Source organism: Trichoderma virens (genome assembly GCF_000170995.1).
Source record: "Trichoderma virens Gv29-8 chromosome Unknown TRIVIscaffold_4, whole genome shotgun sequence".
In the NCBI taxonomy this organism is placed as follows: Eukaryota; Fungi; Ascomycota; class Sordariomycetes; order Hypocreales; family Hypocreaceae; genus Trichoderma; species Trichoderma virens.
This window is the reverse complement of record NW_014013745.1, coordinates 169,259-183,773: the sequence shown is the minus strand read 5'-3', so window position 1 is coordinate 183,773 and position 14,515 is coordinate 169,259. Positions and strand designations below refer to the sequence as shown.

The 14,515-nt window shown below is 48.7% G+C and overlaps 5 protein-coding genes across 5 annotated transcripts; 3 read left to right on the top strand and 2 right to left on the bottom strand.

Annotated features, from left to right (window-relative positions):
* Nucleotides 1-918: 918 nt before the first annotated feature.
* On the top strand, nt 919-1,449 carry TRIVIDRAFT_8848 (uncharacterized protein; the record flags this gene model as incomplete). Its single annotated transcript, XM_014102912.1, has 1 exon — nt 919-1,449. A coding segment is annotated over one exon (531 nt), but the record flags the coding sequence as incomplete, so codon positions are not given.
* A 707-nt stretch (nt 1,450-2,156) lies between these two features.
* On the top strand, nt 2,157-3,706 carry TRIVIDRAFT_126561 (uncharacterized protein; the record flags this gene model as incomplete). Its single annotated transcript, XM_014102982.1, has 2 exons — nt 2,157-2,340; nt 2,409-3,706. Coding segments are annotated over 2 exons (1,482 nt in total), but the record flags the coding sequence as incomplete, so codon positions are not given.
* A 255-nt stretch (nt 3,707-3,961) lies between these two features.
* On the bottom strand, nt 3,962-5,403 carry TRIVIDRAFT_30695 (uncharacterized protein; the record flags this gene model as incomplete). The annotated part of the gene is made up of 2 exons (XM_014102981.1): nt 3,962-4,921; nt 4,972-5,403. The coding sequence occupies 2 exons, from the start codon at nt 5,401-5,403 to the stop codon at nt 3,962-3,964; spliced, it is 1,392 nt and encodes a 463-aa protein (XP_013958456.1).
* A 508-nt stretch (nt 5,404-5,911) lies between these two features.
* On the top strand, nt 5,912-7,423 carry TRIVIDRAFT_31450 (uncharacterized protein; the record flags this gene model as incomplete). Its single annotated transcript, XM_014102980.1, has 2 exons — nt 5,912-6,094; nt 6,167-7,423. The coding sequence occupies 2 exons, from the start codon at nt 5,912-5,914 to the stop codon at nt 7,421-7,423; spliced, it is 1,440 nt and encodes a 479-aa protein (XP_013958455.1).
* A 549-nt stretch (nt 7,424-7,972) lies between these two features.
* TRIVIDRAFT_61044 (uncharacterized protein) lies at nt 7,973-14,197 on the bottom strand (the record flags this gene model as incomplete). Its single annotated transcript, XM_014102979.1, has 4 exons — nt 7,973-9,899; nt 9,967-13,994; nt 14,058-14,132; nt 14,195-14,197. 4 exons carry the CDS (start codon nt 14,195-14,197, stop codon nt 7,973-7,975), a joined length of 6,033 nt encoding a protein of 2,010 aa, XP_013958454.1.
* Nucleotides 14,198-14,515: the final 318 nt, after the last annotated feature.

Genomic DNA, 14,515 nt, shown 5'->3' with positions numbered 1-14,515 from the left:
AGTTCTGGAGGGGTACATGGTTTGCTCGGGCAGCTATGCAGGCTTAGGCCAGTACAAGCAGAGCCTCATGTTCCTTATGATATGCACATGTACCTATAGGTAGCCTTATATAGGTATACAAGGCTGCCTATACAAATAGCAATGCATAATGACAACACAGAACATGCCACGTCATTTATTGCATGGCCCAATCATTTCTATCAATTACACGGAATGAGGTTCCCAGACATGTTAAATAGCGAGCGGCTCTCCGCGAGATAAACTCATGAATTGTTTGCACAATGACAAACAAAATCTATCTTGGTATATGAATAAATAATTACCCAGGAGCTGGGATTGCGTCAACTTAATTTATATTTCATCATTATATAACTTAAATTGCCTTGCTCCCAATCTTAGCCACGCCTCTATCGAATCTCAAAATTGCTCGACGAGATAATCAATCCCTGTGATCCCTGTGATCCCTGTGATCTCTACATCTCAATCCTCATTGTGCAACAAAACAAAACTACCATGCGACCGTCATATAATATTCATGGCCCTGCCCACCCAAGAATTAGTCTTGACTCGTATCAGTCAAATGCCGGGCAAGCTGAAAATGGGATATCGCAGCTCCCTTACGTCGCTCTTCCACCCGAGGAATATAGCGAGCTCGAAGAGGATCTCGCGACACATGTTTTAGATGAATTATATCCCAAGCTCTTTATTTTTTCTCGGGGACAAGGTAGTCACATTAACAGTCTCAACCATCATCGATCAAATGGGAGGCAAATCATGGCCACGGAAGAAGCACATCTCCATCTGGTATGGAGATACGACTGTGTTTTTGTAAAACGAATGTTCGAGTCACTTCTCAGGTCAATTCTCGATCATAAACAGTCTTCTGGTATACAAATCACTACATCTGGCATTATAAGCGGGTTTCTTCGGTCTTACGCTCTTCTGGTTCGGCATCCGCTGGACCTTATCCTTGCCCAAGAGTCGTTTCTCCTTCCAAATACACTAGGATGGGAACAATGGGACAAATTCATTACCCCATTCCGATACTTAGAAGACTCCGGTGTTGCAAATCGATACAAACATGGCCAGTTGCGGCTTTCAAGACTAAACTGGGCTGTCCGTATATTCAATCCTCGGGGTACTGAAACAAGATGGTTTTATGCTCTTTCTGAATCGTCAATATCAAGACATGTGCAAGCTGCAACCGCGCCTTTGCTTTTCTCATTCGCAATACTCTCGCTGGCCTTGTCGGCGATGCAGGTCATTCTCTCTACCGATCTGAGCGATGTGGGTATACCAGAGCCAGTTGGTAAAGTAATTGGGAATATCTTCTTGGTATTTTCACTTGGTGTGATTTTTATATCTGCTTCAATATGGGTGTTATTATTGGCGATTCCGTCCTTTGTATTAATTTGGCAGCTTATATGGGCACTTCGACATAAGAACAAGTCGGGAGTTAATTCACCTGTTTGATCCAACCTCAATATGGCTGAGAGTACTGGTAACGTATTATTCCTACTGTCTAGGTGTCGTTGAAATATGGTGTCTTATGCTCTACTAGGTAGATAGAGGTAAACAAGGTTGCATGTATTCGCTCATATAGCGATCCCTGAACTAGGTGAACACTAGGATCTCATCGAAAATGCTTTGTCTGAGCCACCTCGAACACAACTCAAGGCGTCTAATATCAGTAATCAAGACGGAAGCAGCATTAATTATCTACTCCCCAGGAGTAATCCCAACGACTTTACATTTATTCATTAACATGTACCCGTGGTGTTTACCGGATGGCAACACACGGCTCGCCAATACTGAGTAAGCCGATATTTAGCTCACCTCTCGAAAACGCTTCTAGTATACCATTAATGTAATGAAGAAATATAATTAACTCAGAAATCTGGTAAAATGAGTAATCTTAGTGGTGACAACGAATTGAGATCGATGGTAATTAGGCTAATCCCTCAAACTAATGCAGCCAATCCAATGCGACTTACACGCACTTATCTCGATGTTGCAATGCTGCGCTACTGTGGAACCAACAGACTGTAGATCAATTCTTCCAATCATCATCAACAATCAACTACAATCTCAATCTCTCACACATCTCATTTCATTCATCTCATTTCATTCATCTCATTCCAAATAAATCTCCAACAATGACTCAACATTCACCACCCTCTAAAGACTCTCCCATCATCATTATTGGGGCAGGCGTATTTGGTCTCAGCACATCCATCCATCTTGCCCAAAGAGGTTACAAAAACATCACAGTCTTTGACAAGAAGCCCTATCATGAGACGCTATACTCATACTTCCAGGGCTGTGACTCTGCATCCTCTGGTCGGTCACTCCACTCCTTTGCGAAAACATTGCCAAGTCAACTGTTCTCCGACTAACACTCCTTATAGACATAAATAAGATTATTCGCTCAGCTTATGGGTCTCAAACAGAATACCAGGATCTCAGCACCGAAGCTCTCTCTGCTTGGGCCGCCTGGAATGCAGAATTCAAGGATTTTAATGATGGTAAACAAGGTGGAGATGAAGCCTCCTTAGCCTCCAAGATAACTACCACCGACCAGCTCTTCATTCAAAACGGCTACCTTAATTGCAGCGATTCCACAATACTCCCAGACTTTGAGATTGCAACTATTGAAAACATGGAGAGGGCCGGACTTTACGGCACGCAGCTCATCAATAACAAGGAAACCGATATCCAGCTCGCCTCTCAAAAGGGCCTTCAATCTTCTCTCCAACCATTCAGCAAAGACGTCCTTGGCGTTCTCGATACCACAGGCGGTCACGCCCTTGCCGACAAAGCCTGTCTTTTTGCTCTTCACAAAGCAAAGAAACTCGGCGTCCGCTTCATCCTGGATCCCACATCAGGGCTATTCACCTCCTTCACCTACAATCCAGTATCGGATTCTGCTACCAAACACATTACCGGCATCACCACTGCGGACGGCAAATCTCATGTAGCAGCTCTTGTCTTCATCTGCTGCGGCAGTTGGACACCGTCGCTTCTCCCGTCACTCGACTCTCTTTGCGAAACGACCGCAGGTTCCGTCTTCATGCTTCGTATTCCGGAATCGTCACCTCTTCGCCAGCGCTTACACCATTCCCGTTTTCCTTCATGGTCGTTCAATATGCGTGAACATGGTGCTGACGGAGGTCTTTACGGTTTCCCCATCGATGAAGACGGCATCCTCAAGATTGGATACAGGGGAACCAAGTATACAAATCCTCAGCAGCAATCCGATGGACAAGAGCGCAGCGTACCCGTGACTAGATGGAGCGGCAGCTTAGCCTCAACTTCAACCCCGATAATAAACCAAGTTCCCCAACAGGCCCACAAAGTGGTCACCAAGTTCCTGGATGAATATCTCCCTGAGTTGGGAAACTCCGGAATTCACATCTCAGAAAGTCGCCTCTGTTGGTACACAGATTCCTTTGATAACCACTACGTGATCGACCATGTCCCTGGATATGAGGGCCTCGTGTGCGCCACGGGGGGAAGTGGACATGCATTCAAGTTTCTCCCCAGCATAGGCAAATGGGTTGTTGATGTTATTGAGGGTGTTGGATTGGAACGTCCTGCTATCAAGGCATGGAAATGGAGAGCATTGAAAGACGGTGACGAGCCTATCAATAAGTTGATGGAGGGCAGCGAGGGACATCGAGCATTGAGAAATATTCCATTGGTATCTATTTAATATTCCATTACACACGAGACTGCTACACAGTATTACCTATCGATCCTAGACAAAGATAAAATGCCTATACACTTGTAGAGTCTTCACAATCATTTCACATCATAATCTCATGTAAACAAAGAATGGCATATCAACATGTACATTATAAACTGTAGCCATTTTGACTTTCAAGATAAACACCCATGCGCCATATATGTGTCATACAAATGTCCCTCCCCCGAAACAAGGATATCCTTGACATCATCCAACTCAGTTATTACCAATCTCCTCTTCCTGGTCTTCCCATTCGCCATCCTCTTCCTTCTTCTCGTTCACCTTGAACTCAGCGTCTCCGGCCAATCCTTCGCTATCAAACTCGTCCACATCCATATCGCTGTAGTATTCGTAGTCATCCTCCTCCTCCTCCTCCTCCTCCTCGTCATTGCCCTTTCCACCCTTCTGGGATGCCTTCTGAGCCTCCTTAGCCGCCTTCTTCTTCTCCACATTGGCCTTCTGCTCGCGTCGTCGAGCTTCCTTCTCCTGCATTCGCTTCTCCCATCGCTTCTCCAGCTCCTTGATTTCACCGGCTGACTTGTGTATGTACTCGTGCCACATGACCTTGCCCGAGCACATTCCCTCCTCGACCTTGGTCAAACGGAGTCGCATGCGCGGTCCGAGCTCAACAAGTTTGACCACGTGCTTTTCCACGTTTGCTTCTTCCAGTTCCTCATCTTCACCATTCTCTGCAGCAGCAGCTCGGGCCTTAGCGGACAGAACTTTCCGAGAGGCTGTGTCCTGGACTTCAACTTCGGCATCTGTGTCGACCTCGCTGCCGCTCGTTGCGTCAGAGACATAACCATCGCCACCCTCGCCGCCAATCATGTAGTCTGCGATATCTTCAAGCTTGCCCAAATTGGGCATGTTGCTGCGTCGGCTGGTCTTGGTGTTCAGGAACTGCTCAGCCGCGTTAATCCGACGCAGCTGCTTTGAAACACCTGAGCGTCTAGTGGTGATGGCATAGTGCCTAAAGTTGAGAATAAAGGTGCCGTCGTCCTCCTTTGACTGCTCTCGGTTCAGGAGTAGCACTCTGCGAATCGTCTTGATCGGTGTAGTTTGGGGGTTAATCGGGGGGAACATGGATGAGAAGACGGTGGTGGCTAATGATTCGAGATGCTTGGGAACCTTTGATTTGGCAGTCGAGCCGGGCCGAGAGAATCCGTTCATGACCAGCTGATAATTGTTAGCACGCAGCTGAGCTTAAGCTGTAGCGGTGTCCTTACCAGAGGAGCAGCAAGAAATTCCTTGCCCATGCCCTTGGGATGTCTCTGAATCTTCTGTATATCCTTGCACAGCGAATACTTCTCGACTCGAAAGTTCAGCGTCGGTCCTCGAGGTGCCAGCGCAACTCTCATGTTAGTGTTGCCTCCCTCTGATCGCGAAAACAGCAGCAGATGCGTCACTCCCAGAGGACCGCACATGACAACGTAGTCCTTCAACCGGTTTCCCCTTCGCTCTTTCAGCCTGCTAGCAGTCCCAGGCTCCATGACTTTCCGGACATCTGCTGCGAGCTGGCTGATGCTTGAACCAACTTCTCCAGCGCCGATTCTGATAACCATGCTCTTGGGATCACGAGCGGAGGCATGACCAGCAGACGCAGGCTGAGGGTTGTTTGCGCCCATATGGGTTCGCTTCTTGACTCTTCGTTTCGCCATGGCTGATTGATTTTGTAGTTGATCGAGAATCCAAGAATCACCACGTTTTGTTGCAAGTCCAATTGAGTATGCCAATAACAAGAGGAAAAAAAAGTTCGGCCAGGCTTGGGCGATAAGAGCTTATCGCAGATACAACGCCCCACCAACTTTTTCTAGAGCAGCCCACTTATGCACATAGGCAGCTCTCGAGGGGAGAAAGATTGTTCCGAGCATTCGCTTTAAGAGCATTACGCAATTTCTTACTGCAATACGCAGATAGATGCAACAATTGAAAACATTCTTGATAGAGATATGCAACCAATTCGAAACCCTTTTTTGCGCACAGAACCTGATATATACGTAATTTTTCAACATCCCTGCAAGCCTCCACTCTCCAACATCGACTTCGACAGGGGTTCATCTCACTGCGTCCTGATTTGCTGCTGGGAAGTCGACTCCAAAAAAAAAGTTACTGGCAAGGCTTCGTCCTTTCTACGTCTAGCAAAATCAAAGCAAAATCAAAGCAACAATGAGCGGCGCAAAGAGGCAAAAGACCGCGCACGATGCGCCGGCCAAGCGCCAGAAAGCAGAAGCCAGTGCCTCTCAGGCATCTCCTGATCCTCCCACTGAAGAAGAATCCGCGACTCTCGATGTCGCTTCCTCTGCTGACGCTGCAGATGCACCAGAGGAGCCCAAGACGTTCAAAGAGCTGGTAAGAGACAAGACGTGGCTCAAATATTGAAACAGAACCCCGCAAGGCTTACCAGTTTTCTTCTCTTTTTAGGGTATTGTCGATTCATTATGCGAAGCCTGCGAGTCTCTCAACTACAAGCACCCCACATCCATCCAAGCAAAATCCATTCCCGTTGCCCTCCAAGGCCGCGACGTCATTGGCCTCGCCGAGACGGGTAGCGGAAAGACAGCCGCATTTGCTCTGCCCATATTGCAAGCACTTCTCGAGAAGCCCCAGCCTCTATTCGGACTCGTCCTCGCCCCCACTCGAGAACTCGCTGCCCAGATCGGACAGTCGTTCGAAGCTCTAGGAGCCCTCATCTCGCTGAGATGTGCCGTCATCGTTGGAGGTCTGGACATGGTTCCCCAAGCCATTGCCCTCGGAAAGAAGCCCCATATCATCGTTGCAACGCCCGGTAGACTGGTAGACCACCTGGAAAAGACAAAGGGCTTCTCCCTGAGATCCCTCAAGTACTTGGTCATGGACGAAGCCGATCGTTTGCTGGACATGGACTTTGGTCCTAGTATCGACAAGATCCTCAAGTTCATCCCTCGTGAGCGCCGCACATACCTCTTCTCCGCAACCCTAAGCTCCAAGGTAGAGAGTCTCCAGAGAGCCAGTTTACGAGACCCTGTTCGTGTCAGCGTCAGCTCAAGCAAGTACCAGACAGTGTCAACCTTGCTTCAGCACTACATCTTTGTGCCCCACAAGCGGAAGGACACATATCTCATCTATCTGGTCAACGAGTTTGCCGGAAAGTCCATCATCATCTTCACTCGCACAGTGTTTGAAACACAGAGAATAGCCATCCTGCTGCGAACCCTTGGTTTCGGCGCCATCCCACTCCACGGACAGCTGTCGCAGTCATCTCGTCTCGGTGCCCTGAACAAGTTCAAGGGAGGATCACGCGAAATCCTCGTAGCCACCGACGTCGCTGCTCGTGGTCTGGATATTCCTGCCGTCGATGTGGTGCTCAACCTTGACCTTCCTCAGGACTCTAAGACATACATCCATCGTGTCGGTCGAACGGCCCGTGCCGGTAAATCCGGTATCGCCATCAGCATCGTTACGCAGTACGATGTTGAAATCTACCAGCGCATCGAGGCTGCGCTAGGCAAGCAGCTTGAAACCTACCCAACCGAAAAGGAGGAGGTCATGGCTTTCCAGAGCAGAGTCGAGGAGGCTCAGAGGGAAACCAGAGTGGAGATGAAGGCTTTCCTTGAAAGTAAAGATAAGAAGGGCAAAGGAAAAGGAAAGACGGCCGGACCTAAGAGAAGACGAGATAACATGGACGAGGAGGAGGGTTAAAGAGACTTGATTTTCTTTAGAAGGAAAAATCGGAAAAAAAAAAGACAAGATATTAAAAGTTTGTGCGGAACAATGGGTGTTTAAAAAGGCAAACAGAACGGGTGTTTCAAGGTGCAATTTTATCTCATTAGTGTCAACTTTGGGGGATGGAGTACGTTATTTTTTCTTAATTGATTTGACAATTTTCTCCAACCAATAAAGCTCAAACATGAAAGTGAGATTGTAGGATCTACTCGGCTCAAGCAGGAAGATGAAAAGTATTCGAAATAAGCACATATAGCATCACCATTGTCTTCAATAATTACGACTTGTAATAATGCAATAGTCCACATGTTTTACTAAACAAGTACGCCAGAATTGTCCAAGCCAAGAAAGACGCATCCTGAACCATACCCCTTCCAACTACCCAATCCAATAGCAAATGCGTCAACCTCCCATCTTATTCTCAGAAAGCCCTTATGACAATAGTGATGCTAAATTGTAAAGAAAATCCTTCTTCTTCTCGCCCATCCCAAAAAAGGATATCAAGGTTTTCCACAAAAGTCAAGCTTACGTTCCCATATCTACCGATTCATCCCCATCTGCTCGAGCCGGCGTATGTGGATCTGCCATCTCAGCGTCCTCGTCGTGTTCATTTCCATGGCCTTCTTCTTCATCTTCCTCTTCTTCCTCTTCACCATCTTCGTGCATCTCTTTGCTGTGATCACCTTCATCATGCTCCTCCTCGCCCTCTTCAGCTTCTTCAGCCTCATCGTCTCCGTGCTCCTCATCATCTTCTTCTTCCTCGTCCTCGTCCTCATCTTCATCACCTTCGCTTTCACTATCAGCGTCTTCACCACTAGTTTCGCCGCTCTGAATAGTGCGTCCCAGGTGTGGGAACATCAGGCTCGGTGGGACGTCCTCTTCATAGTCATCCGGAACATCGCTTAGGTCGCTCTCCTCAGCGGAATCGTCAAGACTATGCGCGTCATCGCTCTCAAGCTCTTCCTTGTCCTCCAGTTTGGAGTCGTCGTGGCCATCATGGCCATCTTCCTCGTATGCATGCGTGTCTGGCATATCAGTATCTTCCCCAGCTTCTCTTCTAACTTGTGCATCAGGCCCTTCGTCGTCGCTGTCGGCGTCACTGGCACCCGCATTAGGCGTTTGGCTTTCGCGTTTTGCACTTGACATACTTCCAACCCGGCTTCTTGGGAGAGCCAACTTGGGAATTTCCAGAGAGCGAGTGACAGCCTGTTCCGCCTTACGAAGGACGTCCGGCCTACGGACTCCAGTCTTTCGAGTCCGCGGTGCTGCCTCAGACTTCTCTCCCTCTAGCGGCGTCGCAGTGCCGGGGAGGCTCTCATGAGTGCTTGGGGGGTTGAGTATATTGCTGAGGGAATTGGTTGGTTTGGCATCAGCTTGAGCCGCAGCCGCAGCCGCAGCCTCAAGCTTGGCTGCAATCTCTTTGGCTTGGTTGCGCTCTTCGATAATCTTGCTTGGTTCCTGTCCTGGTAACGTTCCAGCCACATCGACATAAATCTTCGAGTAGCAATCATTGATCAAGTCATCAATTCCGGCAGCCTTCATCAGATTGGCATTAAGCTTCTTCAATTCGATAGCCTCCTTCATGCAGATGAAAGCTGGAATGTTTGCCTCGTCGCGAGCAGCCCACTCAGTGATCCTTTCGCTGATGATTTCAAACTCCTCGGTAGACAGCGCCTTGAATGCATCATCGGTAGGATGCGGGATATTGTGTGCGTCTCTCAACAGCTTCAGATAAGCCATGCAACAAGACTGCCACAAGTCGACAAAGTGATAGAAATCTGCGCCTTTCTTCCGGAGACGGCGAAGCAGCTGCTCCAAATTGGTCTTGTCGGACATTATCACAAGAAGATTGGTCATAAACCGCACATATTGTTCGGTGAAGACATGGTGACGACCCGGGCGCTCAGCGTCACATTTCCACACATTCATAACCATTGTCTTGGTAAACATATTTTCTCTCAAGATCGCAAAAGCAGCCTGTGCCGCCACCTTGAGGTCAGTAGCTTGTTCCAAGCTGCTCTCATCAAACAGAATCTTGGCATGGCGTGCCACAATCCGGTGCTGCCAGTTAGACTTATCTTTCTCCTTGAGCTTCACCAACGTCGGAATAATGTACTCCTCCCAGTCTTCAGGTTCGGTGAACGCGGCAAAGTGATCATCCGGTTTAACTTGCACGCCAAAGGGTTGCTCCGACAAAAGTTCGGCTGCTTCTTTGGCAGGTAGATCCCCTCGCATCACAAGTTTGTGCACTATAGACACAATCTTGTAATGCGGCTCGAGAATAGGGTCACTGTTGCGAGATTTTCTCGCTTTATGGGCCACATTGACGGCGTCTTTCAGCGCCTTGAGCACCGTTTGGACCCCGATCTTGGTGTCCCTATCTGAGCTGTCGAGATCTTCATCTGGCGTCTGGTACATCTTCCAATAACACTTGGCCAGCATGTATGGGTTCCTATACCAACAATTAGCATCATTTCACAATCTCAAACCTCATACAATCTGCCAGACAAGATACTCACTTCCAGTTCCCAGGCTTGCGCTCTATGGCCATTCTGAACAGCTTGGCAGCAAACTTCCATACTTTGTACTCCGTCATCTGCTCATGTAGAATCCTTTTGAACGTTCCAGCGCCCATGTTCTGGATAAAGAACCGTTCCTGGTCGGAATGTTGAAATGGCTCCATGGCAAATGGCTCTCGACTCGAAGCGTACAGACGCATTCCAAACTTATGGTACAAGTCATGTAGCGGATCTTCGTCGGTGGCTTCTATCTCTTGATACCTTGAATGCGACAAGGCCAACGTGTAACAGTGGATTGCATTTCTCTGAAACTTGACCAGTTCTGCTCGATCCTTGTTCATTTTGTCGGCAGTCCATAGCACTGCTTCGTCTAGATCGTAATCAAAGCATTCGGCCAGCCGGAACCACGACTCCCAGCTATCTGAACTGAATTGTAATTGTAGCCTCAGGAAGGTTGCTCCAATGCGAAGGTCATCTGTTGCACCCGGCGTCTGACGTCGGTTCAAATCAACGGCCTTAAACTTGGTCAGTGCTATCATTCCAAGCAAGAAAAACCAGCCGTGTTTTGCTAGTGCAGCTTCCGGCGTGTTTGTCGATACTGCATCAACTGACACTTCTCCAACCAACGCTTGATAGAGTCGAAGGGGATGAATGGGCTTTTTGACGAGTTCTGTGAAGTTGCGCAGGTTGTGAATCATTTGTGGTGTAGACTTTGGCTGTCCAATAGTTTGTTGCATATGGTCAATGGCTGTCTTGAGATCCGACTTCAAAAGATCCTTCATCGGCATGCGGTTTGCTAGAATCATAACCTTTTCAACCAGTTGCATCGTCTGGCGCTTCTCGAGCTTCTCATGCGGACAGCCATGATCTTGGACTTCCCACACTCCAACCCCCAGTTTAAGTCCATACAAATCATAGACCACCTGCCCCAGATAGTCTTCCCAATTTTCAATATTTTTATTCTTGAGCAGCTCCATGCGCATGACTTTAAGAAAGATCTTGTTGGACGCCTTACAGCATTTTCGAAGACCAATAACCTGGTGGATGGCGGCGAGGAAGTCGGCCAGATCCTTTTCCGGAGCAATGGACTCTTGGAGAGGCAGCCCTGCTCTAAACATGGTGAACTGAAGACACCAAGTGCGTACTTGCATTTCCCGCAATTTGGTGATGAGAGACTGGAAAGTGGAATTTGAAGACGGTGCCGTCTTGGCTCCTATCTTGACCTCGTCTTCGCACAAGAATGCAACGTGAAGAATAGAATTCACCTTGGCAAGAGCACTGCAGCTTGACTTGAGGTGATCATCGTCGATAATGTCAAATGCAGAGGGGTCATTCAAGGCCAATGTTAGCGCCTGGATCAGTAATTCGTCGAGTGACTTCAAAGTCCTCATATAAAGGAGCAGGCGAGACTCGTCAGGCAGCTTGGCGTACTTTTCGCTCTCCAGATCCGCAACAATAAGTTCAATGCTTCTGAGGTGACATGAGAACTTCTTGGTTGTGTACTTTATCGCTTCATATGCATCTCCAAGTCGTGACCACAGAAACAGCCTCAGCTCAGTGCTGCTGCTACGCAGAAATTTCCACAGGTCGCGCATGCCTTGGGTTGCACAATCCGAGATACTCTGCTTGTTTTTCTGCTGGTCCAGATCGGCCGAGGAAGATGCATCCGAGTCCGCCGAATCGTCCGGCTTCTCCACGGATATACAAACGGATGAAGGGTTAAGAACAGGCTCCAAGGTTTCAATAACGTGAACCGGACTCTCCATCCCTTCTTGGAAAAGGCTGAGGAAAAAGTCCATGGTTGTAAGTTTAGATATCTCTCGATCTGCGGCCGCCGGAGAGATGGTTGGCATGACCACATTGTTTGGTAGAGCCAATGTGTCTACTTCCGACTCCGACAGAAAATCACGAAGTGATGTCCACAACAAGAGAATATGCTCTCTAACTGGATTGTCCGAGAGCGATGACACCAAGACAGACGCCCACAAGAACCTGACACATAGGGGGTCGGTTGGTGGCCGGTCCATCAGGCGCACATAGGCTGATGCTAAATCCAGCCATCGCTGAAGTCGATATTTGGTCTCCATGCGGGTTGCATAATCAACGGCGCTGCTAGGGTTTGTGATCCGCTCGTAAATGTCAATGTAGAGTTCAAATATCATAGGGATTAGGGCTTCCAGATGAGCGAGTTCTTCGGGAGAAGAATACTTCTGCAGCTCCTCCGAGACCAGTTTGTATAACGATGAGTCGGTCGTGTTCAGCATCTGGACCACCGCAGTCTTCATAATATCTGACCACTTAAAGGAAGTATAGCTGGAGCTTATCGTTTTCATCCACTCAAAAACAATATCATCACTTGTCATATGCTCATGCCTCTTCTCCACTCTCTCTGCGAAATCTCTCAAACCTTTGGCTTCGTTGAAAGGAATATTCACGGCTTGATCCTCAGACCCTGTCTTGGCATGCTCCAAGAAAGAAGAGAGCCCCAAAGTTGCTTGCTCTTTCTTGTTAAGAAAAACCATGGCAACGTCCTCTTTGAAGTCGGCTATCAGCGTGCGCAAGTCTTTGGCCCCAACACGAGTAAATTTGGACGACCGATCTTCTGCGACGCACAGGTTTAGAACCTCGTCGAGGTACTCAAACGTTGCTTTATCCTCAACTCCAATGGTCTCGAGTAAGTTCTTTGTCATGGTAAAGAGGTGCTGATCAGCTTCTTGAAACGGGCGAAGTTGATTAGCTATAAGAGTATTCGGATCAGGGGCTTCTTCGACCTGAGAGGTTTCTGCTCTCCTGCGGACTCTTTTGCTTCTCTTTTCAGTCACATTCTCTTCGTCGGCGCCGTCTGGTAGTCCCGCGGTAGATTGTGATCGCTTTCTAGCTGATTGCGGCACGTTGGACTCCTTTTGTGTCCCGTCAGAGCCTTTGGCAGCGTCATCCGCAGTCTCGGATGCCCGGCTCCCTTTCGACTCGAGTGGCGGCGATGCAGATGCTTTCTCGTCGTGGCCATTTGTATCTGCAGTGTTTTTGCCCTCGGAAAGAATACCATTCTCGCCCTCATTGGCAGCCTCATCTCGCAATTCATCCATTTCCGTATCCTGCTTGGCTGTTTGCAAGATTAGTCTGCAAACTTCCAAAGCATCCTTTGTGCTCTCAACACATTTCATGAGCTCAAACCCAAGATCGGACCACGACCCAACATTCTTGCTCGACGATTCCGCATCGCTCAACACGGATATAGTTTCATCAACATTGTCGATTTGCAGCAGCTGTTTGCTAATCTGCAGCTCAGGTGGAACTGAGAGAGTCGAAGTCGGGTCTGGCAAGAACGGGATGGGGTCAAGATGACGTTTCAAGATTGACGGTAAATTTTTCTTTAACCAGGGCGCCATGGCAGGGTGTGACAATGCCATGTCGTCGCCGAGGAGATTCAAGTACATCTTGAGCTGCTCCCCAGCCAAGCTCTCTGCGAGAGAGGGGGGTTCAACCTCCATTACAGCCGGATCATCATCTAGCTCTATTGCAGCCTCCAGACAGTATCGTTTGATTCTTCCGCTATTCAATGCGCCAGCAAATCTCGCCATTTTTCTCCATAGCTCTGGATCTGAGGGGTCTTGATCCAGCGCAGCAGTCCAGCTGTCAAGAACATTCTTTCCCTGGTCGCTGCGATAGTATATCTGGAGCTTGTTGCTCCATTCAGGGTTTAAAATTCGTTCATCTTTCAGCTTATCCAGATAAAATTGCCCATAGTTCTTGTATGAGAGGTAAAGCGCAAGTGCAAGACTAGCAGCCACTCCATCGGCACCGCCTGCGGCCACATCGAGTCCATCGGCAAACGATTCGGGTGCTGAGGTTGCTGCCTGGCTATCGGTCTGTAGCTCCGCTCGCTCGTAGTCGGTTCTCGCTTCTCGATACTTGAATATCTCTGACTCAAAAAGCTCGTCGTAGGCTGCACTGGCCGCCTCGCGGGACCGTATGCCTTGCGCGTGGAGCTTTAACGCATTCTGAAAGCGCTTGAGGGCTTCGTCGACCTGCAGCAGACGTCAGCATCCAAAAGCCCCGTGGTATTAATCTCATTCATGTGTGCAACTCACGTGAAGCTCCTTGGTGGTATCGATCTGCTCCTCGTTGTTTTCCTCCGGCTCAAGGTTGATGGCCTGGAAGGCGGGCTGCGGCAAAGGGTTAAGGGTTAGCATGTGGCTAATCAGGGGAGCAAAGCAATTGGACGCACCATGATCGCAAGCGATATGCGAGCGCTGATGGGACCAGCATTCGCGGTGTTTTGTGTTGTGGGATGGTGGAAGCTGAGGCTTCATCTGGCCCTTGAATGACGTTTCGACGCTCACTCAACCTGGCGCGTCGCGTTAATTCAATTGGCCCGAGGCGATAAGATTAAGCCATCAATGCCTGTCGTGTCCTGTATCCAAGTGACCTGCAGCACAGCACTGCACTGCGTCAAGCTCAGCGCTGAGCGGTCGCTGTAAACGGGAGGTGGCGCTCCCAGTAGCTGACTAAGACCCGCAGCCAGGGGCCAAATTTAGGCATGTCAAGA